Source organism: Microchirus variegatus (genome assembly GCF_963457635.1).
Source record: "Microchirus variegatus genome assembly, chromosome: 17".
Lineage (NCBI taxonomy): Eukaryota > Metazoa > Chordata > Actinopteri > Pleuronectiformes > Soleidae > Microchirus > Microchirus variegatus.
This window is the reverse complement of record NC_139818.1, coordinates 18,411,249-18,433,655: the sequence shown is the minus strand read 5'-3', so window position 1 is coordinate 18,433,655 and position 22,407 is coordinate 18,411,249. Positions and strand designations below refer to the sequence as shown.

Genomic DNA, 22,407 nt, shown 5'->3' with positions numbered 1-22,407 from the left:
CAATAATAATCATATTTCAGCATTAAAATATAATATTGGTTAAAGATCTTCTGCACACTGGTGTATTAAGCATTCCAGAAACTTTAAAAAAATGATTTCAATAATTACCAATGCTGTTAATTTAGGGCAGATGTGGCTTTAGGTGATGGTCTAATAAATGTGTTAAAAGCCCTGTCTGGTTCTGTGACAATTTGAAAAGTTAAATGTGAATGTTGTTTGTCACTTTCTTTTTATATATTCCTCATATAGTTTAGAGATTAAGTCATAATCACACTTTTTTTTTTTTTCCTGAGAACAAAGAAACTACATTGAAACTTCAGGAATCTACTGAAAACGCTTTTTTCTTACAGGTCAAAAAATAGGTTAGATTAGATTTAAACTTTAGACTCTCTAAATTGACCATAGACGTGTGTGAGAGTGGATGGTTTGGTTTGTCTCTATGCGTCCCTATGATGGACTGTCCACGGTGTAAACTGGGATTGGGATTGGCACCCCCCCCCCCACATCCCTCATGTGGATTATAAAGCAGTATAGAATATGGATGGATTTAAGATGAACCCAGCAATGACATTGCAAGTTGCTCCCGACAACGTTCCAGCCACTGTTTTGCCAAACATCCTCATGGTCTGTGACCACACTCTGCTCTCCCACACATCTCACCAACGCACATGTCAAAGTATTGTGGAATACAGGGATTATACATAGCGGCATGACTTTTAAACGATGTACTTAAGCATTTGTGCATCAACCTACACACAGATTGAGAGAAGGGGGACCATGGGCCCGATGGTCAGTGACCTATGAGCTGGCCCTTTTTCAGTCGCTTTCACTTCCTTGTTTTGGATCTGTGGATTCCCCTACGACACTCGCACGCAAACATTCACAAACATTCTGCTGTGTCCATTTAAGGCAAATAAACAGTGTGACGTTTATCACCAACAGTCATTATTTATGTAGTGTTATTTAAAAATAGTAGTTTCTCTCACCTTTCCGCTAATGAGTAAAAAAAAAACTTTAGTAGAAAGCAGAATTTGCCACAAACTCTGAAAGACTCAGTTTCACTAAATCATGAACATATAATATCAGAGTTCTTGCCCAGGGCCGTTTCTAGGTTTGTGGGGGACCCTGTGCAAAGATGCTGTTTTGGGGGGGGGGGGGGGGGGGGGGCTTAGTTTGCCAAACTACGATGGAAAGATGAGGCACGAAGATACAATAGAATACAATCTATTACACTTCACGTCATGATAACCTCTCATATTAAAATGAAACTTCTGAAGTTGAGTCACTCATTAAAAAACAAAATCATTACCTCTATAATATAGAGGTAATGTGTAGTAGTGTTTTTGTATATAGATATATTATATCAAAAGACAAATAAATAAATAAATAAATAAATAAATAAAAAACAGGTGTAGAGTGTTTCCTTTAAATTATAAATGCAACTCGAGTTCTTCCGCCAACACAAATTCTCAGAACCCAAAACAATAATTATATAATTAAATAAATAACTAACTAACTAAATAAATAAATAAATAAATACATAATTAATTAAATAATTAATTAATTCAATAAAGTGGGCCAAGCCCAACTTCAACAGAAAATAAATTACTTAAAAACACAATTGGCCAGCATCCATATCACTGTGCAAAAAAAAAAAAATATTTTCCTTACAGATCATTTAACAAACAAATATTGCGGCTGTAGATACTGTATGTTCAGATATATTTTTTATTTTATTTTTATTTAAATCCCTGCTGGGATGTTGTCGTTCCTCCAATAAACTCCGCCATCTTCTCTCATGTCATTCCAACTGTAGCCTGTATCTGTCTCATCTCCTGCTCAAGCCTCTCTCTCCAAGATCTCCCTCTCCCCTGTTTCCCCGTGCATTAAGATAGTTGTAACATAGAACGCCAAATATGGCGTCACTTCACTTATTCGCTCATTGTAAAAACACAAACATCAGCGTCTAACTTCACAGATACTGGTTATAAATGTGTAGGAAGAACAGGAGACACATAGTCATTGGGTATCTGGCAGTTTCCAAGACATTAAAACAGGTCCTCTCATCATTTGTTGTTGTTGTCAGTATTGTTGTGACGGCAGCAAATGATTCATCAGAGACATTTGTGTGTGTGTGTGTGTGTGTCAAGACTCTGTGTAGTGGATACATTATTATACTTTATTATCCATTCAATGATTGAAGCGCCGTCCCCGAGAGATCATTATGTTTTCCTGTCTGAGTCATGATCCGTTCACATACTTCACACATACGCACATGCACAATGAACAACCTCTTGTGTTCGCGTCGCGCCCATCTGTATCATCCTAACATCGCAGGCACACACTGCTGCTCTGTCTTCATTCTCATCTGTCCATCACGGCCTCCTTCATTTGATTATTCATTGATCGGGAATTGTCTTTTGGAGACAACCATCCTGGATGATTTTCATGGAGATGTACACCACCGTTCAAAAGTTGGGGGGTCACCTATACTATTCGTTTGTGTTTTCCATTAAAAGTCACATTTTTATTCATCGGAAGAGTTGCAAAATGAATAGAAAATATAGTCAAGACATTGACAAGATTAGAAATAATGATTTTTACTCAAAATAATAACTTTGCTTTCGTCAAAGAACCAGGAAAACTGCAACATCATTGCACAAGGGTTTTCAAGGGTTTTCTAATCATCCAATAGCCTTCTAACGCCATTAGCAAACACAATGTACCATTAGAACACTGGGAATAGGCCTCTGTACACCTATGTACCTTATCCATTAAAACCCAGACGTTTGCAGCTAAAATAGTTGTTTACCACATTAACAATGTATAGAGTGTATTTCTGATTCATTTAATGTTATATTCGTTGAAAAAAAGTGTTTTTCCTTCAAAAATAAAGACATTTCTAAGTGACCCCAAACTTTTGAACGGTAGTGTATTTTGAGTTTCTAGGGAAATTTCAGCTCATTGAAGATCCAAAGTAAAAATGCTTTATCTTGTGTGACACTCAGGAGACGCCACCATTCTCCAATGGGACATTTGGCGCCCATACATTCATCCAGCCTCAGCTGATAGTTCAGCCTTTCATGAGCTCAGTAATCCCAGGAATGTCCAACAGGAACCAGAGGACCAAGGGTTCTCTCCACCTCGCCCTCCATCACCCAGCAAAAGACCTGAGCAGGTCCCTCATCCGTCCATCCACCTGTCACGCCGTGGCGGGACCCAGTGCGACGGAACAGACGTGAGCCGCCGCCGGGCTGAATCTCCTCTTACGAGGGTCCTGTCGGAGCCTGGAGTGCCACGTCAACTCAATCTTAGTAGTGGACAAAGTGAGGAGAGCGGGAGCCGTCCCATCAGTCTCCATTATGGGACGGCGTTGTTGCTCCACTGTCGTGTTCCTGTGGTACTCCAAGGGAGATGCTGTCTCATACATCATCGGGAAACAAAGGGGTCTGGCTGGGGGGTTGGGGTTAAGGAGTAGGTAGGAGGTGGGTCCTTCCTGCCACTGAGACACACACACTCCAACCCCCTCCCTCGAGATCCACCAGCATCAAGGCCCAGCTCCTCTCAACTTGATCTTTGTTTTTGTTTTTTTTAGATCATTTTCTCCTTTAAAAGTGAAACACGGAGGTTGTGATCTTCGTTCTTTGGACGTTGAGCAATTTGTCGCGTCAGAGGTTCAAACTGGACTGGGAAGGAAGGGCTTTTCAGCACATGTTTTACAGTGTGATCTTCAACTTCAGCACCTAGAAAACCCTAAATGGGTTGGATTTCGAGCCGTTTTCGTAATCGATGAGTCGTTTGTTCCATAAAATGTTAAAAAAAACGTTGATCCGTGTTCGTCAAACCTGGAAATAACGATGTTCTCCAATGTCTCGTTTTGTCCACAAACCAAAATGATTCACTTTGAACGATTTCTTTGTTTTGTGGAGCAAAGAAACGCAGAAACTATTCAAATTTAAGAACCTAAAACAATCAGAAATCCTATTAAAAAGCTTCAAACCGATTATGGATGATCAAAAGTAAGATAAGTGAGATCTTCCTGAAGATAAAATTGGTCAGCAGAACATTAGCATAGCAGCGGGAAGCTCTGCTCTCTCAGTAAAGTCGTGTCAAACCCAATCCCTCCCCCCATTCGGTGAACAGTATGTTCTAAGTGGAAATGTCATTGTTGTTCTGCATTTAAACCACAAGCGGTGGCAGTCGACGAGAGATCAATCTCTACTGTCTGTTACTCTCGATTGTGGAATATCTGACATCACACACCGCGGCAGGAATATTTACGCTGACTAAAGGCATCGCAAACGAGGGGTCGTGCAATCTCTTGAGATCAGATCGAGGCCTGGATTTAAAAAAAAAAAAATTCAAAAATGCATCTGTCTCCAGTCTGGTGGAGCAGCAGGGAGCTAATGCAGAGCGCTGCGATGAAGAAACAAAAGGCAGGTTCATGTGGGAAATTAAAGTTGAACCTGGCTTATTTCTTTAAAGTCATCTGGCAATGATTGCATCTGTAAACCGCATACATACATACATACATACATACATACACAATCCAGGCAGGTTTCTGTTTCTGTTTTTACCTTGCAATCATCAAAAAGAAAATCATTACAGCTATAATGACTCTGAATTAAAAAAAGGGGAATGTCCGAACAAAAGAGACTGACATTGTCCAGCATTTCATTTTTTATAAGGGATTAAGAGTTATTAGACTTCCCTGCTCAGGTAAACACACACACCACCTCAAAGACACACAAGAGCCAGACACTTTATACAAGGGGTGATAGTTTCTATCAAAGCAGCTGCAGCAGTGACAAATGGCCTGGTTCCACCCCATTGTTTTTACACTTTATACTCACACTCCTCTTAGGTCTGAGTGATAGAGATGCATTTGGATTTATCATCACCGTTCGGTATGAAGATGGTTTTTCTACAAACCAGTGTTTTCCCTCAGGACTGCGAGTACAGGACCGCGTACGGGGCCATAAAGAATAATAAAGCGCAGTGTTCAAACATTAGGAAAATAAAGAGTAACCTTTGATTTAAGTGAGATCAGACGGTAGAATCTCACAACCGCACAGAACTACATATATATCTTCATTTTACAAGACTGTGTCCTCCACCATGAGGCTCGCAGAGATATATGGCTGACATAGGGCGAAAGAGGGGGTGCACCATGACAGGACAAACAACCGTTCAGTCACTACGATCAGTTTAGAGTTTCCAAATTTGCCTAATCTGCTGCCCAAAGTAAAATAAAGAGAAGGAGGAAATCAGGGAACCCAGAGAACCCTGAGGAAAGCCACGCACACACATGGAGAACATGCAAACTCCATGCAGAAAGGTAGTAAATAAATGATAAATGACAATGTATCTATACATACCATCTAAAAAAAGAAAGAAGTTTGTTAAAAAGTAAAAAAAAGTAATTTACTTTTCTGTGTGTGTGTGTCTGTGTGTGTGTCATCACTCTTAATCCAGAGATTTCTGTTGGGTGGTCATGGTCTGCAGGTTAACCATAAAAGCCATAAAAGAGACAGGGAACAACAGAGTGGTTAGACAGATAGACAGAGAGACACTTTCGCTCTCTTATTCTAACTTATAGAGTCACTCCAGTTACACCAAACTCACTCATTCATATACATTTGTTAGCCACCGCATGCAAAAACGTGAGCATTAACATTAACTCTGAGAACCGTTCATGCATTTTCTTTGTTCAGTGTTTACACCAGCGTTTACTTTACTACACTCTTAGAAATAAGGGTTCCAAAAGGGTCCTCCTAGAAGGGATGAGGTTCTACATGGAACCACTTGCTTCTGAAAAACCATTTGCCGAAGAAAGTGTTTTTCAAACACGAATGGTTCCAGTAAGAACCATTTTGATCCAGAGAACCCTTTAAAACCAATTCCTGAATAAGGGGTTTTAAAAGGGTTCCAGGTAGAACCGACAAGCCGAAGAACCTTATATGGTTCTACTTGGCACTTTTATTCCTAAGAGTGTATCAAAGCATCGCTGCTTTTACTTTTACTTTACAATTTTCCAGCACTCTTTCTCATAACACTGTTAAGTTCTTACTTACATTTTCTTAATAGTGGTATTAAAGGGCCACTTCGTCCAAATAATATATAGTTGTTGTTTTTTTTACAAATTTCCAGAGATAAATGTGTTATTTGATCATCAGACAGTGAATCTGAGATACAGAGGATGAAAAAATTAATCAGATTGGCAAAAGGTCAACGTCAAAGTCACTTCCTTTAACCAAAATAAAAGCCCTACACTGCCTTACACCTAGTTTTATGAGTAAAAGATCTGGGGAAAAAAATAAACAAACACAGCAGCAGCATCATCATAGTGATGTTTAGTGTATTCTTCATTAGTGAGGCAAAAAAATGGGGGGAAACCTCCAAATTCCACTTTGACTTTTCATTAATTACGGAACCAGACAGACACATGATATAAAGTCTTGTTTAACAAAATACAGGAGCGTAAGTTATATATTATGACTGAAAGACAATATACGTACAGAGCCTTAAAGAACACCTGTCAATGACAGACATGTATCAACGCTCTACATCCCATAAGACTTGTATCAAGAATCCACAGAAAAATTGTGTGAAGAAACCAGCATTTTTGACGTCGAGAACAAACATTAGCATAGCATCGTCTCTCTCTATCATCTGCTGCTGCTGCTGCTGCCGGTCAAAGTTATGCAGACATTTTTTCCGACAAGCTAATGAATTTTTCATCTCCTGGCTCGAGTTGTTAGCGTTCTTTGATGGACAACAGAGTCGGTTTCATTCACAGCGAATGGCCCGATTCGAACGAGGCCACGGATAATAAAAAAGACTCTTCATGTTCTCAAGCAGTGGAACACATTTGCGAAATAATGACAACTCTGATGACAGGAGAACAGGCCGCGTATTGACTGGACACAAAGGCCGCCGTTGACTGGTCGCACTAAATGATCCATAAGCAGCTGTTATCATTGTCTCATTGTCTCAATATGCTGATTCCAGAGGACAGAGGAATGTGTGTGTGTGAATACGTCTGTGTGCGTGTGTGTGTGTATGAAAAAGACGCACTTTCTATTTGAACTAGCACGTGTACGTGCACCTGTGCTTGCACACGTGCACGGGCCTTCGTTTGCATATCAGTATACACTCTATACGTCTTCACGTCGTCTTCTGCGGTCGTATATTTCGATTGCAAAGCCCGGGAATCACACGCTACCAGCCTTTGGCCGCGGCGCTGAGGATGGCATGATGATGCTTGCTTGACTTCTCCGCAATGTCAGTCATGCACATTTTAAGCAGCCGGCGAATAATGTTGGCTTTATGTCCAGAGCGAAAACCAGCAGCGCCGCATTGCAAATAAGGGCCCCAGACAAACGGGGGCTTTTCACGTCTTTGTCCTCAGAGAGCACATCATTCAAACAATATTGTTTTATGCAACTTAATCTCCAGCAGTGATGGTGAGATGCCCTTTGAGCAGAGAGTTCCAGGAAAGTTGGGACATAACTGAGGAGACAAAATAACACTTCATCATTCAGTAAAGATATCAGATTTGTTTTATAATCCAATGTAATCTGCATCTCCTTGGCAGGTATCAAGTGCTTATGAACTCCCCTTCATCACTCTTTATTAATTTGGACCATACTTCCATTTGTAATGTAAAATTGATGATTTCTATGAAGCAGTTTTTTTTTTTTTATTTGTGACATTTCTATATATATACATGAGTTCATTGTCCATTCTAGAACTGGAAATGTTCATGATTCTGTGGTTTAAATAAATGAAAATAATATGAAATTAATGAAACCTGGATACAGTAATGTCTGGCTAAAGCTGCAGTGTATCACTTTTGGTGATTTGTGTTGGTGAAAAGAGACAGTGCATGTGTGTTTGCGTGAGACTCTGTTGCAGTAATTAAACATCTGTAAAAGAGCTTTGTATTGTTTATTATTAATATTATTTTTAGATTTGCTGACTTTAACCCAGGTGTCTCAAACTCTATAGTTTGGTCACTGGGGGGGGGGGGGGAAGTCAAACTTTTTGAGATAAAAAGATACCCAAATAACAACATTTCTATATAATTTCAAAATAAAAGTGTTGGCTTTGATATGGAACTACAAATAGCTCACAATATAAATGTGTATATGATGCAAAATAATATAACTTTTTGAGGAAAAAGATACCCAAATAACATTTATACATAATTTCAAAATAAAAGTGTTGGCTTTGCTATGGAACTATAAATAGCTCACAATATAAAAGTGTATATAATAATAATAATAATGCATTAAATTTATGATGCAAAACAATATAACTTTTTGAGAAAAAGATAACAAAATAACAACATTTATGCATAATTTCAAAATAAAAGTGTTGGCGTTGATATGGAACTATAAATAGCTCACAATATAAATGTATATATGATGCAAAATAATATCACTTTTTGAAAAAAAGATACCGAAATAACAACATTTATACATAATTTCAAAATAAAAGTGTTGGCTTTGATATGGAACTACAATATAAATATATACATGATGCAAAACAATATAAAAACCTACAGAAATAACATTATAATTTGATATTAAGTGGCAGGCCGCATAATATTGATGTTGCATGTTTGAGAGCTGATCGATCGCCTTCATCATCCAAATTCATCATCTTCTGTTAACGATAACATCCAAAGTAATATTAATAACAAGACTGATAAAAATAAAACTAACAGCTAAATCACCCTGTGGGCTAATTAACTTAGTTAACTATATTAGCTGAAGAAAGGTATCTAAGCAACCCAGTCCCCTCCTCTCGCGCAAATGAAGTGTGTGCATGTGTGTGCATGTGCGTGTGTGTGTGTGCAGTGCACGCGTGTGCGTACTGTACGTGCATACATGCGCATGGAGCTACAATGAATTGGCCCTCATTACTTCTCAAGAGGATATTGCTCGCTTTGTGTCTCCCTCACTAATCATGCGGGATGAATCATACATAATGCAACACAGGCACAAACACACACACAGAGCTGCTCACACACACAAAAGTACACCCATGTAAGGACGTACTCAGACCTGAACCCACACACACACACACACACACATGCACACAAACTGTCCAAATGGTTTGACTGAGAACACACGGGCTCTCCAAAGTCCATTTACTCACAGAGTGTCTGTGGTGTGGGTGACTCAGGCTTGTGTTTTGCTTCTGGGTGAACCAGTGACAATGTGAAAACACAGTCACAATACGACAGCTTAACATTAGAGTTTTAAAGATAATGCTTTGACGAGAACGAACCCACTAGAAACTTGGTCAGGGTGACGTTCTGTTGTTTGTAATGAACTTATATTGGATTTGATCTCAGTTTCCTGTTGTGATGCGTCCTCTTTGTGGCAGTACAGTATAAAAGTGAAGAAGTTTTTATCGTTCTGACCACATATCATTAAAATACTGGTTGGTTTCGTCACATTTGTTTGCATACTGTCTACTCATGCTAAATAAACACTCATTTAGGTGCAATTCTAAAGTGCAATTGCTACATATTGCTGTATAATTGCTGTGCAATCACATGTTTCATGGATTTGCATTCACACATTCATCTATATAGAGGAGGGACTATTCTTTTTTTTCCCCTTTCTATGGACATTACAGACAGAGGTGTTGTGGTAAAGTTCCATTCTGATTACGGTTTGGTCTGTAGAGGGCGCTCTTTGCACAGGTAAACCTGCACTCCAGTGTCACTTTTAACTATGGAGTCACATTATAGGGTGCAGTAATGTATGACATCAAGTTTAGATAACATGGCCAGTCATTCATCTCCATGATAAAAATTCATCAACATTACAATAACAATAATAATTTAAAAAAATAGTGTGTGATTCGGATAAATATAATAAGTGCATCATGCTGCTCTTATGTATTTACTTGCTTTACATCAGGGCCTGAAGGGTAAAGGTTAGGGTTAGGGTCAGGGTCAGGGTCAGGGTCAGGGTCAGGGTTAGGGTTAGGGTCAGGGTTAGGGTTAGCCAATGCCAAAGGCTTTGTAATGTTAGAGCGAGCGTGCAGACAGAAGCACAACACAGATGTCTGCAAGAAGCAACAAGCAACAGAACATTGAACAGCAGCGAGATGTGATTAAAAGAATGCACAGAGACGAACAACAGAGAGTTGGACGAGATTATGAGCCACTTTACTTACGTACAGTTCACCTTGTGGGTGTGGAGTCTTGCCAAGTATGATTGTATCAGTCCAATCAGGTCGGTAAGGCTGTATGTTTTCAATATCGTACAGTGCAATGGCAGAGATGGTATACTATGCAGTGTTGTAATGCAACTTAAGTACAAAGTTTGTGGATCTGTACATTTACTTAGTTATTTGTATTTCAAGCAACTTTTACTATAAATTATACTTTACATTTCCTAAATAAATGTACTTTTACTGAACTACATTGCCTCTGACCGTCTTTGTTACTTGTTACTACCAAATAAAATCAGAAGAAGAAGAAGAGTTGGTAATGGTCTGTATTTATATAGAGCTTTTCTAGTCTGGATGAGCTGATTTACACTACACATGTACACTGTAAAAAGAAAATGAGAAAACTCAAAATTTCAAGGCAACTTGGTGCAATCCATTTTTGAGTTTACAGCTCAACAAAAGATCTTGAGTTTAAAAAAAAAAAAAGTTCCATCAACCAATATTATTTTGTTGGATAAACTTGTAAGTTAGAGTTGTGCCAACTCAAAATTCTCCTTTCAAACAGTTTGGCTAACTAATCTTGTTCAGATAATGTAAATGTATTTATTAAAAAATACAATTTTGAATTTTGAGTTGGCACAACTCTTACTCACAAGTTTGTCTAACAAAAAACATATTATTTTTTAAACTCGAGATCTTTTGTTGGGCTGTCAACTCAAAAGTTGATTGCAGCAAGTTGCCTTGAAATCTTGAGTTTTCTTTTTTACAGTGTAGACTAGCAGGGGCCAGGAATTTAACCCATAACCTTCCAGTTGAAAGTCACACACATAAAGACTTTTACTTAAGTAATATTATAAAAAGTTCTACCAAAGTCATTTTCTGGTAAGATACTTGTACTTTTACTCAAGTATCCCTACTTTATACAAGACTGATACTATGTGTATGCTGTGGTAAATACACACGCAGTGTAAACAGTATTCTAGGATTTCAGTTTATACTGAAAACAACATTTCCTGTTTCCAGGTTCATATGTTTAACCTTGACAGGTTCATAGGCTTCTAATGTGTCTCGTATTCAGATTTGATCTAGATCTTACATAGTGCACAATGACCTTAATGCAGGTGTAAACAGGAAGTAACATTAAAACAGGTATAGATGTGGCTTGCCTGTTAGGAACCTTCATGTGCCCCAGTTGTTCCAGCGTCAGTGTTCAGTCACAGTTTGGTGAAGTTATGGTACTTAAAACTACACGTGTAAGGTTAACAAAGGTCACAGTTTGGTTGTAATGTGTTTCAAATAAACCCTTCCACTGTTACAAAGTGCACTAGCAGCAAACTTTATCTAATTTGCCCTTTTACAAAGCACAATCCAGCAGCAGCTGGAGTCCAACGTCAACCCCGAGGGGAGTTCAATGGCCTCTAGGGCCTTCCCCTCTGTAATCCTGTTGATTCCCAGTGGCTTCTGGGAAATGTAGGCGCTATTAAATGCATATCAAGTTATATTTTTGTATTATATGCTTTCGGTGATATTGTTGTGTCACCTAATCTGGTAAAACCACGTTGAATAAGGATATTACATCCTTGAAATGCATTGGTTTACTGAACATCATCCAGAATAAGTACATTTGAGGTTGTGATCTGTGCTCGGACTTCATATCCCAGGATGCTTTGCGCTTCATGCGCTTGTTCGGTGTGAACACAACCGAGGGGACTGCTGTGGAAAATGACCGCAGGGTGGCTCAAATCTGGGGCTGAAATCAGGCTATATTACCACGAAATACGTTTTATTTTTCCATAGAAACTTGATTCGTGGTGTGCACTAGGGTTCGGCGGGTTCACCTCGGCGGAAATCCGGTGATACTGGATTATTAACAGGCTTTTCACGAGGGTTGTAGTCGCGCCGGAACCGCGGCAGGGACACGCCGATAACCGTTAGTTTCGTGTATGTTTGTTCGTTTTTCGCAGTCAAAATGCCGCGGGACAACAAAACGCCGCTTATCCAGAAGATAGCGAAGCAGGCCTACGTCACCTATAAAGACCCCGAGTCTTCGGCTAAGGTCGATAAACAGGGTGAGCTCATCTCCTTGATGACCGCGGTCAGGGCGGCCGACCTGAAAATTGCTCCCCGGAAAAGCAAAGGGAGCGCCGGGGCGGCGGGGCTCCAGCATCCGCCGGTCACGTACATGCACATCTGCGAGACTGAGGTGTTCAGCATGGGGGTGTTTCTGCTGAGGAGCGGCGCCTCCATCCCGCTTCACGACCACCCGGATATGAACGGCATGCTCAAGGTCTTTACACCAATGCTGGCTGTTATTTTAGCTTGTTTTAAACATGGGACAATGTGCTAATTTCCTGTCACGATTCTCCTCATCATAACAATTGCGATTCACGATATAGTCATTGTTAGCAGAGCTGCGTGATGTAGCCAAAAACATCACGATAACATTATTTTCAGCCTAGTTGATAGTGATAATTATCACAATAAAAGCAAACTGAATTAAACAGGAACACCATTCCCAACTAATTCAGTCAGTGATTCATAACTTTTAATTTGTTTAAGACAAATTAACTGTGGTTTTAAACGTTAAACAATGCATGATCATTATAATAATAGTGAACTTTTCTTGAATTATTGCTTTATCGATTTACTGTTTTGTAATGTTCCTTTATTTAGTTTGTGAAACAAATACATTTTAGTAAAAATGTAGCCCAATAGTTATGAAAAGTTATTAAATAAATACATGTATATAATGTGGTGGAGGAATGACTGCACAAATGCCAGTGTGGCACTTCATAATAAATCACTAGGACTGAATGTTGGCGAGTAAAACAGCATTTGTAACCCACTGCCAAGACGCGAGAAAGTCGCCATTATCGGCTTATTGTGAGTGCTTTTTGTAATGTTGCATTAAGGTTGTAGGTCACTTTCATATGTGATGTCAGGATTTTTTTTTTCCACTTTGTTCTGGTTTTACAAGCTGTTGGTGTAAGAATCTCTGTTTACCTATAAATATTGATATTTTATATTCCCACCCCCCCCCCTCTTGATTCCTGCAGGTCCTCTATGGGAAGGTGAACATCCACTGCTTCAATAAACTGGAAAATCCTTTGACTGTCGACGCCGCCCCACCTTGCTTCGATCCTCCGCTGGACCGTCTCCAGATGGCCTCCGTGTGGCGCTCCATACGCCGGTCGGTGGAGGAGTACACGGAGAACACCGGGCCGTGCCTCCTCACCGCTCTTAAAGATAACCTGCATCGCATCGACGCAGTGGGGGGGCCCGCCGCTTTCCTGGATATCCTGGCACCGCCGTACAATCCTGACGACGGGCGGGACTGCCACTATTACCAAATCCTGCAAACGGTGGCAGAGAGGGGAACGGATGGAAAGAGCGGGAAGGAGCAGGGCGAGGAGAAAGAAGAAGAAGAAGACGAGGCATGGCTGCTGGAGGTCCCTCAGCCTGAGGATTTCTCGTGTGGTGGAGAGCCGTACCCAGGCCCTGCAGTCTCTATTTGAATCATCACTGCGGCCTTGGCTATGTCATCATGTTGTCATCCATCCACAACAGTAATCTGGGGTTTACCATCCTCACACACACGGAGGTCAAACAGAAAGGCTCACTATTCCCCTGTTAAGTGGCTTGCTCAAGGACGCTACAGTGGGGAGCGAAGCTCACGGAAGACTGGAGCTGTGGACTGCAACCTGAATGTGACGCAGTCGGTCCTGCCTCCACAGACCTCAAACAACCTTGTCAAGCACTTCTCAAACAGCAGAAATCTCTCCTTTATATCGAAATATTTGTTTTTGGGGACCATTATGGCGGCGCACACGCGTGAATGTCATTGACCTGACGTCCTGTTGCTAGCGCGCTAGTTGTCGTTGACGTTATTTTCTTTGGACTGTCCAGTGGAGGACGTTCATTCCACATTCTGTCTTAAATGCCAACTCCAGTCATGCCTGCCTTGCCTTATTTATGAATTTTGAATGTATATGTATTAATAGCACCATTTTTACCTTTATTGTACACGATTCCTTTCCTTCTTGCACATGCTACAGCATTTACACACACCAATATATAATATATATATATATACTCTATTTTCTATGTATTTATCATATTCCAGTTGATGGTTCCTGCACGGGTATGGACAGTGAAGGGGGGGAAAAAGCCGATGTTAAGCCCTCAGTCTTTTTTTTATTGTCATTTTAAATATAACGTGACTGAATCCACTGATTATTACACTGAATTCTTTAAGTTCACTTTGAAAATACACAGTCTTGCCTCACGCAAAAGGAAGCTGTGTTTCTGTTACATATCTAGCTTTTTTTTTTATATCAGACTGATATGACTCCACGTTCCCATGTACCAGTGATTCACTTACTCTGATGATGAATGTGCGCGGGGCAATTAAGAAGATACGAGCGAGCATGGAGCATTGTCTTATACTGCTTGTGCTATACTACTAATACATGACATTGCAGCAAGGGAGCTAAAAAAAAAAAAAAAAAAGCATAAATGAATGTTAAGGTCTTAACTGGTGATTTCTTTTGCTGGACTCTGTAGGCTGAGACAAAATACGACAAATCTAGTGTGTGAGTAATCGTCATTTTCAGTCCGATTAACCCACAGACGAGTGTCTCAATATCTGTTAATGTGTGTCGGCAGTTTGATAAACAGTATAAAATATGATGCTAGAGTGCATTTGTTCCAACATTTTTTCAGAAGTAAAGAGACATTATCGGTACACTTCGGCTTGATTTTCGATTCTTAATCGTCGCGTAATCGGGTTGAGCGGGAGAATGAGAATTGAGGAACATTTTTGGGGGTTTCTTGGTTAACAAGTGCTGTAACTTCTGTGTAGAAAAAAGGTTGAGCGCGTCTCATCTATACCTGGAAAATAATTTCACACAATTTTTAACAATTAAAAAAAAGCGTTTTTAACATTAGTGCCATGCCTCATCTACACTCGGGGTTAATTAAGCCCACGTCCACCTATGAAAACAGTATAAGTAGTGCATGTTTTTCAGGTGAGCCGAGCACAAACCGTTTTAAGATGACGAAGAAGTTCGGCTCACGCTTGGCTCACAGACCCTGGGAACACAGATCTGAGGTCCTGCAGTCGACCTTTCTGACGACACCACCCTCGTACGGGGTCACGGTCCTGACGGGAAGGAAGAAGAGAGACATGTCAGTGTTCAAACTCCTTCGTTTTAACATAATAAAACATTTATTTTAAAATTGGCAGTTCTTATCTTAGAAAAAAGAGTGTTAAAAGTTTAATTCAGGCAAACATATGAGTGAACAGAGATTGAACAGCAGCAGCCACTCGAGTCAAGTCGGGTCAGCGGCTGCGGCTACATCGCAATTATCCTCAATTTCCAGTGTGGAGTTTTATCAGGCCAGTGCATCAGTATGGGAAAAATATGCAGCACAGCTTGAACAAGAAAGGACATTTTCACGTCAAATGTGTGAGTGTGTAGTCACTTCACCTCACTGAAGTCTGCTTATCAATCGTTTCCTGCTTTGTGATCAGACCGCACAGGGATACACGGATCACTATAAACCATAAAACTTGAGTGTATTCTATAGAACCACGAGTGCACGAGAGAAACACTGACGTCTTTGTTCCAGCAGTTGCTCGGACTCTGTGGTCAAGCTGGCATCGGATGAATAAAGATGTTATAGATAACAAGAGGCCTTTTCACCATAATGTGTCACAAGCAAATGTCCGACACCGGGAAAATATCCCTGTTTTCTGTCTTGTGCGGAATCAAAAAAAACTAGAAGATTAAAGTCACTTTAATCTGTGTGTGTGTGTGTGTGGCACAAAGACAGGTCTTGTACAAAGTCAGGCAGCAAAAAACACTCAGTTTTAGGACTGTGTTTTCTTAAAATGTAGGATTTTTAGTCACAGGCGTCCAGGGAAAGTCACAATATCAACAGCGTCTTTACACTGGAGCCACATATTGTGACATGAGTCACTGGGAATCCTGGACAAACCAAGTCCACCACATCAGGAGGTCAGTGGACGGTCCTCTGTGTCACATAATAACCCAATTTCAGATTTAATAGAAAGAGGCCTTGGTGTACTTCTATAATTTTGACATTTGTAAATTGTCCGTGTACAGCAGCATGGACAGGAAATCATGGTCAAAACTGAGGGGGGGGGGGGTGTCTCTCTAGGAAAAGTCTTTGTGGCCTTGAGTGTCCTCAAGATAAGGCTCTGTCCGTTTCCCACAAGTGTCCTGAGATTAAAGCACAGACACTTGATGGAGCTTTAAAGGCTTGATCTGCCAGGATCCACGGAGGTGTGCAAACCTTATAGACCTGAAGCCTAAAGCATCTTTTAAACCAGGGGTCTCAAACTCAAGTGACCTTGGGGGCCAATGCGCATCTATTGTGGTCAAGAGGGGGCCGGCCTAGAAAACAAAAAGTGAAAAAAAAATGCTTTTCACAATATTGCATCATAATATCACATGTATACTTAATAATACTATTTATGATACAAAATGTATGTATTAATATCAAAAACAGACATTTATTTTAAATGACATAAATAATAGTGTGGACAACTGTACTTAAAATTTATACCAGGAACCGTTTCGGCCACTGCCTTTCGTGGCTCGGGCCCTAACAAGTGTATTTATATATGTAATTGAATGTTGTATACTGTATGATACGTTTAATAATGGGATAATTTTGACCCAAAGTCCTATTATTACTGTTATAAAAAAACATTGCTAGGAAACATATATTATATTCTATCACCTCGCTGACAGCTGTGCCTCAGCTACACACTGTGTTTAAAAGACCGTGTTTTCATTATAACATGATATTAAGTGGGGGGGCCGCATGTAATTGATTGGGGGGGGGGGCCGCATGTGGCCCCCGGGGCCGCCAGTTTGAGTCCCTGTTTTAAACGCTGGATTAGGGCTTTTTCCAATTTTGACAAATTTCCAAAACATAATGATGTAATATTGTGTTTTGCTTATAGGCAAAAGAAAAAAGAAAAAGAAAGAAGAGGTAAAACCGTCTCCTGTATGTTTTACAGCCACGGTTCTCAAACTGTGGCGAGTGTACCACCAGTGGTACGCGAGTTTCCTCCGGTGGTACTCAGAGGAAACTCAGTTCTACTGCTTAAGGGTATGTGATCGGGGAGTGGAGTGGAGGAAATTTGACCTGGATTTAATAGAAAATGAAACAAATAATTAAAATAATATTACTAATAATAATCATTAGTCATCTTATCGCTCGCTCCATCTTAATCTAATCTCGTGTGAGGAAGAGGAGGATGATCGCAGAGCAAATGATCTTATTGGGAATAAAATCTGCTTCGCTGTATTTTCTAATATTCTTTCAGGTCACTTGGTATAAAACGTTTTGGGTTTTTTACTTTTTTTTACAAGGAATATGAGTAAAAAGAAGCACATATACATATACCCTTAGTAAAGAAAGGGACCATACAGCAATCTGGGTTTAGATTCTACAATTATTCTAGAATAGCTGGTTTCAGCACTTTATCCTGTGAATTAACTAATATAATAATAAAAGCTGGACAAATAAGAGAGGGATGAGAGGGATTTAGTCATTTTTTTGCCACACTTTCTGGAAGTCTTCTTCCTTTTTCTTCTTTTATATTAAACAAAAAAAACGTCGCCAGAATTAACGTCTATTAACTTGCACATAATTTGACATTTAAAAAAACCGTCGCCTTTAATCCGATGCGTCGCCTTTACCTGATTAAAAACGAGTGGGTGAAAAAAATATCTGAGTCAGAAATGCCATGTGTGACGCAGCGTGCGGTGGAATTCACCCAACACATTTCCAAACATCGACACAGCCTTTTTATAACGAGTGCTTTGAGCGTTAAATGCAAGATAAAAGAAAATGCATTCAAACACTTTGACCTCTTTCTGTTCCACGCGATTCCTCTTCTTCTTCCTCTGTTGTTGTTGATGATGATGATGATGATGATGACAGACCAAACTGATTCTGTTTATCTTCGTAGATTTAATAAGTCTCAAAACACACACCACAACAAAAAAAAAAGTCAAGTATTAGTTCAACATATTTACAAGTTTTTTCTCTTTTTTTTTTTTTTACAAGTGAACTGCAACGGCTTCAAACTCGGAGTTACACGAGATGTATACAAAAATAGAACTCCACTGTACATATTAAAGACAAATACACAATGGTGTTTGTTATACGAGCGTCCTTGAACCCACGTACAAAAAAAGACACGCAGCAAGGCACTAAAGGGGAGATCAACAAACATGTTAGAATGAACACTTTTGTCAATTTAATAACTTAACCAAAAAAAAAATGTGTTTAAAACTCCTTTGTTTAAAACGTTATTGCAGTTATTTTACACGTGAACGCGCTGCCTCCTGCGCGCTCATAAATCTTTATTTTTTTTACAGTCCCCTTTATTACAAACGCGAATCCTTATATGCATCATTGATGGCTATATTTGCTAGAATGTTCAGTAGACTGTGCAGGGAAAGTGCATTCGTGTCAGTCTGTTTTTCTTTTCTTTTCTTTCCTGGAGCAGGAATGTGTGGATGTGCGTAATTGCGCACGGCTGCGAAAGAAGTTGTTGTTTATTCCTCCATCAGATCATCTGCTATTTTTAGTTCACAACAGTTTCAGGATCGTTATTCGACGGTCTCTTCCTTTTTTGGGTGTTAGTGTGCGTCACGCAGCCACGGTGACTAAGTTTTTATTTTTCAAACTATGGACAGATCCCGTTGGTTGCGCTGATCCCGCCTGATGACCGCTCCAGTCCGGTGCTGCCGGACGAGGAGGAGGACGAGGAGGAGACAGTGGAAGACTTCCTCTCCTTCTGCCTCAGGTGGATCTTCGTGTGTCTCTTCCTCTCGTCGCTACGCGCAAATTTCCGGCCGCAGAAATCGCACGCGAACGGCTTCTCCCCCGTGTGCGTGCGGATGTGCGTGGTGAGGTGGTCGCTGCGGCTGAAGTTGCGCATGCATATCCGACACTGGAACGGCTTGTGTCCAGTGTGGATGCGGATGTGTCTGGTCAGCTCGTCGGAACGAGAGAAGCGCCGGTCGCAGCCCTCAGCGGGACATGGGTACGGGCGCTCGTGGATGGGCGTCTTGCTGGGTCTGTTCGGGTACTTTCTGGGCCGCAGGATCGGTCTCAGCGGCAGGTTCTGTGGGCTGTATGCAGAAGGAAGCCTCGGTGGACCGCCTTCGGGGACGCCGCCACCCGGACCCCCGAGCGTAAAGTTCCTAATAGTGTTCAGAGGGGTCAAGGGTGGAGGCACGCGGAATGAGTCGAGCGTGCATGCGCCGAACGGTTTCCGATCTTGGATACCTGCCGTGTGCATGTCCCGCTGACAAGCCGGCTGGAAGAAGCCAGAGTAGTCTGGGATGATGGGGAAAAGCCCCGGCGCGTCTGAGCCCATGGGCTGCTTAGGAGAAGAGTAGGAGGGCGGCGGGTAGGACGCGATGGGACAGGTGGAAGTGGACAAAAAAGCCGAGGTGTCCTGGTACATCTCCCCGCAACCCGAGGAGGAGTAAGGAGGAGGTGGGGAGTAGAGGTGGTGGTGATGGTCCATCTCTGCCTGGTTCGCAGCCGCCATGGTGCAACTCAAATTTCCGTTGGAGAAGTGACTTGGAGATCCAGAAGAAGCCGGTGAGGAGGACGCTGAAGAGGAGGGAGGAGGAGGAGGCGGCGGCTGGGCCACGTTGAAGATGCCCGAGACGATGTTGATGACTCCCTCGGGGTTCCAGTTACCTGGATACTGGGAGTCGATGGAGAACTTTCCCATGTAGGTGAAGGTCTGGTTGCGGTGGGACGCGGGCTGCGAGAAGCCGCCGGTGTAGGGGGAGAGTTCCAGAGAGCGCTTCTCTGCGCTCATGTCTGCGCCCATCAAACCATCTGCAGAGGGGGAAAAAAAGACACACACATCATTAGTGAGGTGACACAAAGAAGATTAATTAAGATGTTCACATGCGCGCTGGTGTGTCTCTGTGCCATTACGCACGGACTCTGTTCCTATTGTGTCAGCAAATGAACACCTGGATGATCTTTTTTTCAGTGTGAAAAGCACAAGGAAAAACACTCAGAGTGTCATCTTACCTGGTGCCACGTTAATCTGGTCGTAGTGCGCTCCTAAATCTGTGTTGGGGAAGATCGCCACAGAGGTCGGCATGTCATCCATGGAGTACACGCTCTCTGCTACGGGATGCACGAAGCCGCCGAGATTCATCGGCACCTTCTCCAGAGTTTTGGCCGTCATTGCGCAGAGAAGGACGCGTCTAGGTCTAAAGTCTTATTTGTCTTCCAAGCTCCCGCAAACAAACAAACAAACAAACAAACAACGCAACCGTGAAGTGACCCAGTCTAGCGTGGGTCACCGCTGCATCTCCCTTCTCTGTCTCTGTGGATGTGGGTGGATGAGCTCCGTGTGTGCGCTGCGCTTCATGCGCCTCCGACTGCTCGCAAAGTTTACGCCGGGCTTCAAGTATATCACTCGTGTGGGGAACGCGGGCCCTGCCACTAGTTTGTATATATGGGGAACCTTTTGAATGCGCCCCGCTACGTCATTGCCCAAATATGGAGTGGGAGGGGCGACGCGAGCGGAGAAGGGAGTGGCGCTGGCGCTGCTGATTGGCTGCGCGTCTCCGTGACGATTTCAAAGGGAATCACTTGTCAATGGAGAACCCGCTGCTCGGGGAGAGAGAGTTTCCACTCCGCCCCTGAACAGCTGCTATAAATATTATAATAATAAAAAAACAAATAAAGACATAAAACACACAAACAGAAGGAAATGTGCCACAGTGGACTCACATCGCCAAACCTCGTTTTTTAATATCACTCTGTTCTGTGCGCCTCTGCTGTCTAATCTCACTCTGATATCAAAAGAGGAATTCCGGTCCTGCTTCTTAAAGCCATAAAAGGTTGATTCCGGTAACACCCTCGTGCCCCATATTTGGTTTCGATTCCGGGGGAATGATCATCGGAAAGACGAGCTTTGCCGAGTAGAAAGAGAGACACGCAGAGAGAGAGAGAGAGAGAGAGAGAGAGAGAGAGAGAGAGAGAGAGAGAGTCGCTCTGGCATGACCACAGTTAAATGAGACGACGAGAAGAGCGGAATTTTGACTCTTCTGGCTGCGCCTGCGACAGTTTGCGCATGGCTCGGAAAGTTGTGTCAGTGTGATTTGACTGTGGTCTGGGAAAGAACACTTTTAGTTCAGCCGAGGAGTTAAATATAGTCATTCTGAGATATTTTTTGTGACAGAACTCGGTATTTATAGATGCGGATGTGGTGGGTATGTAAAATAAATAAACAATGAGATGAAGACGGAGGGGAACAACACAGAAAAGTGTGAAGAGACACACGGTTATGTCTGTCTTTGAATTCATCCACATGTAATATTACCAAAACTTATTGACATAATGTATGGCGAATTATTATTATTATTATTATTATTATCATTATTTTTATTATCACTACTACTACTAATAATAATAATAATAATAATAATGATAGCTTTTAAACTTTACATAACTCTTACAAAGTGCTTACCTACTATATTTATGTAGGGTAAACATTAAACCTACATACATACAGTATAAGATATAATACCATACAAATAAATACGTTTTTAACTGTTTAAGATAATATTTAAATGATTCTAGATAAATAAGATATACTTTGTTTGAGTCCAAGTGTGTGTGTGTGTGTGTTTTTAAAAATGTAATATTCTACAACTTAAAAAGGTGCCATTTGGTTGAACTGCAACAGAATGGTGTGCCCTCTTGTGGCCTCAATGAGAACTGTCTCCCCCTTACACACACTGAGAGAGAGAGAGATTTGATGTTGTAAAGTCCCTTCGTGGGTGGGCAGAAGATGATGTGTGACAGACAACAGAAAATATTGGGCACCATAGGTGGAATATAGTTTCCAGTGTGTGTGTGTGTGTGTATATGTGTTTGTGTGTGTATGTGTGTGTGTATTCACCACTGTCACGCCGTTGTCTAAATATAGGTTTTTACCACTGACATCACACTGATAACCAGGCAAATGAACTGTATTCATTTAAAAAACAAAAAAAACAAACACATAGTAAAAGCATCACATTATTAACACTGATGAAACTGTGATCAGTGGCTAAGCATATATGTGCACACTATTTAAAAAAATAAATAAATAAATAAATACTTACACTCTTTGGTTGATGCACA

At 41.1% G+C, this 22,407-nt stretch overlaps 2 protein-coding genes across 2 annotated transcripts; one reads left to right on the top strand and one right to left on the bottom strand.

The window, feature by feature from the left end:
- Positions 1-12,163: 12,163 nt before the first annotated feature.
- Positions 12,164-13,793, top strand: adoa (2-aminoethanethiol (cysteamine) dioxygenase a; the record flags this gene model as incomplete). Its single annotated transcript, XM_083904250.1, has 2 exons — positions 12,164-12,481; positions 13,251-13,793. 2 exons carry the CDS (start codon positions 12,164-12,166, stop codon positions 13,707-13,709), a joined length of 777 nt encoding a protein of 258 aa, XP_083760376.1. The 3' UTR covers positions 13,710-13,793.
- Positions 13,794-18,534: 4,741 nt separating this feature from the next.
- egr2b (early growth response 2b) lies at positions 18,535-20,662 on the bottom strand. Its single transcript, XM_083903613.1, has 2 exons — positions 20,299-20,662; positions 18,535-20,097 (listed from the first exon to the last, which is right to left on the bottom strand). The coding sequence occupies exons 1-2, from the start codon at positions 20,456-20,458 to the stop codon at positions 18,926-18,928; spliced, it is 1,332 nt and encodes a 443-aa protein (XP_083759739.1). The 5' UTR covers positions 20,459-20,662; the 3' UTR covers positions 18,535-18,925.
- Between the last annotated feature and the right edge of the window lie 1,745 nt (positions 20,663-22,407).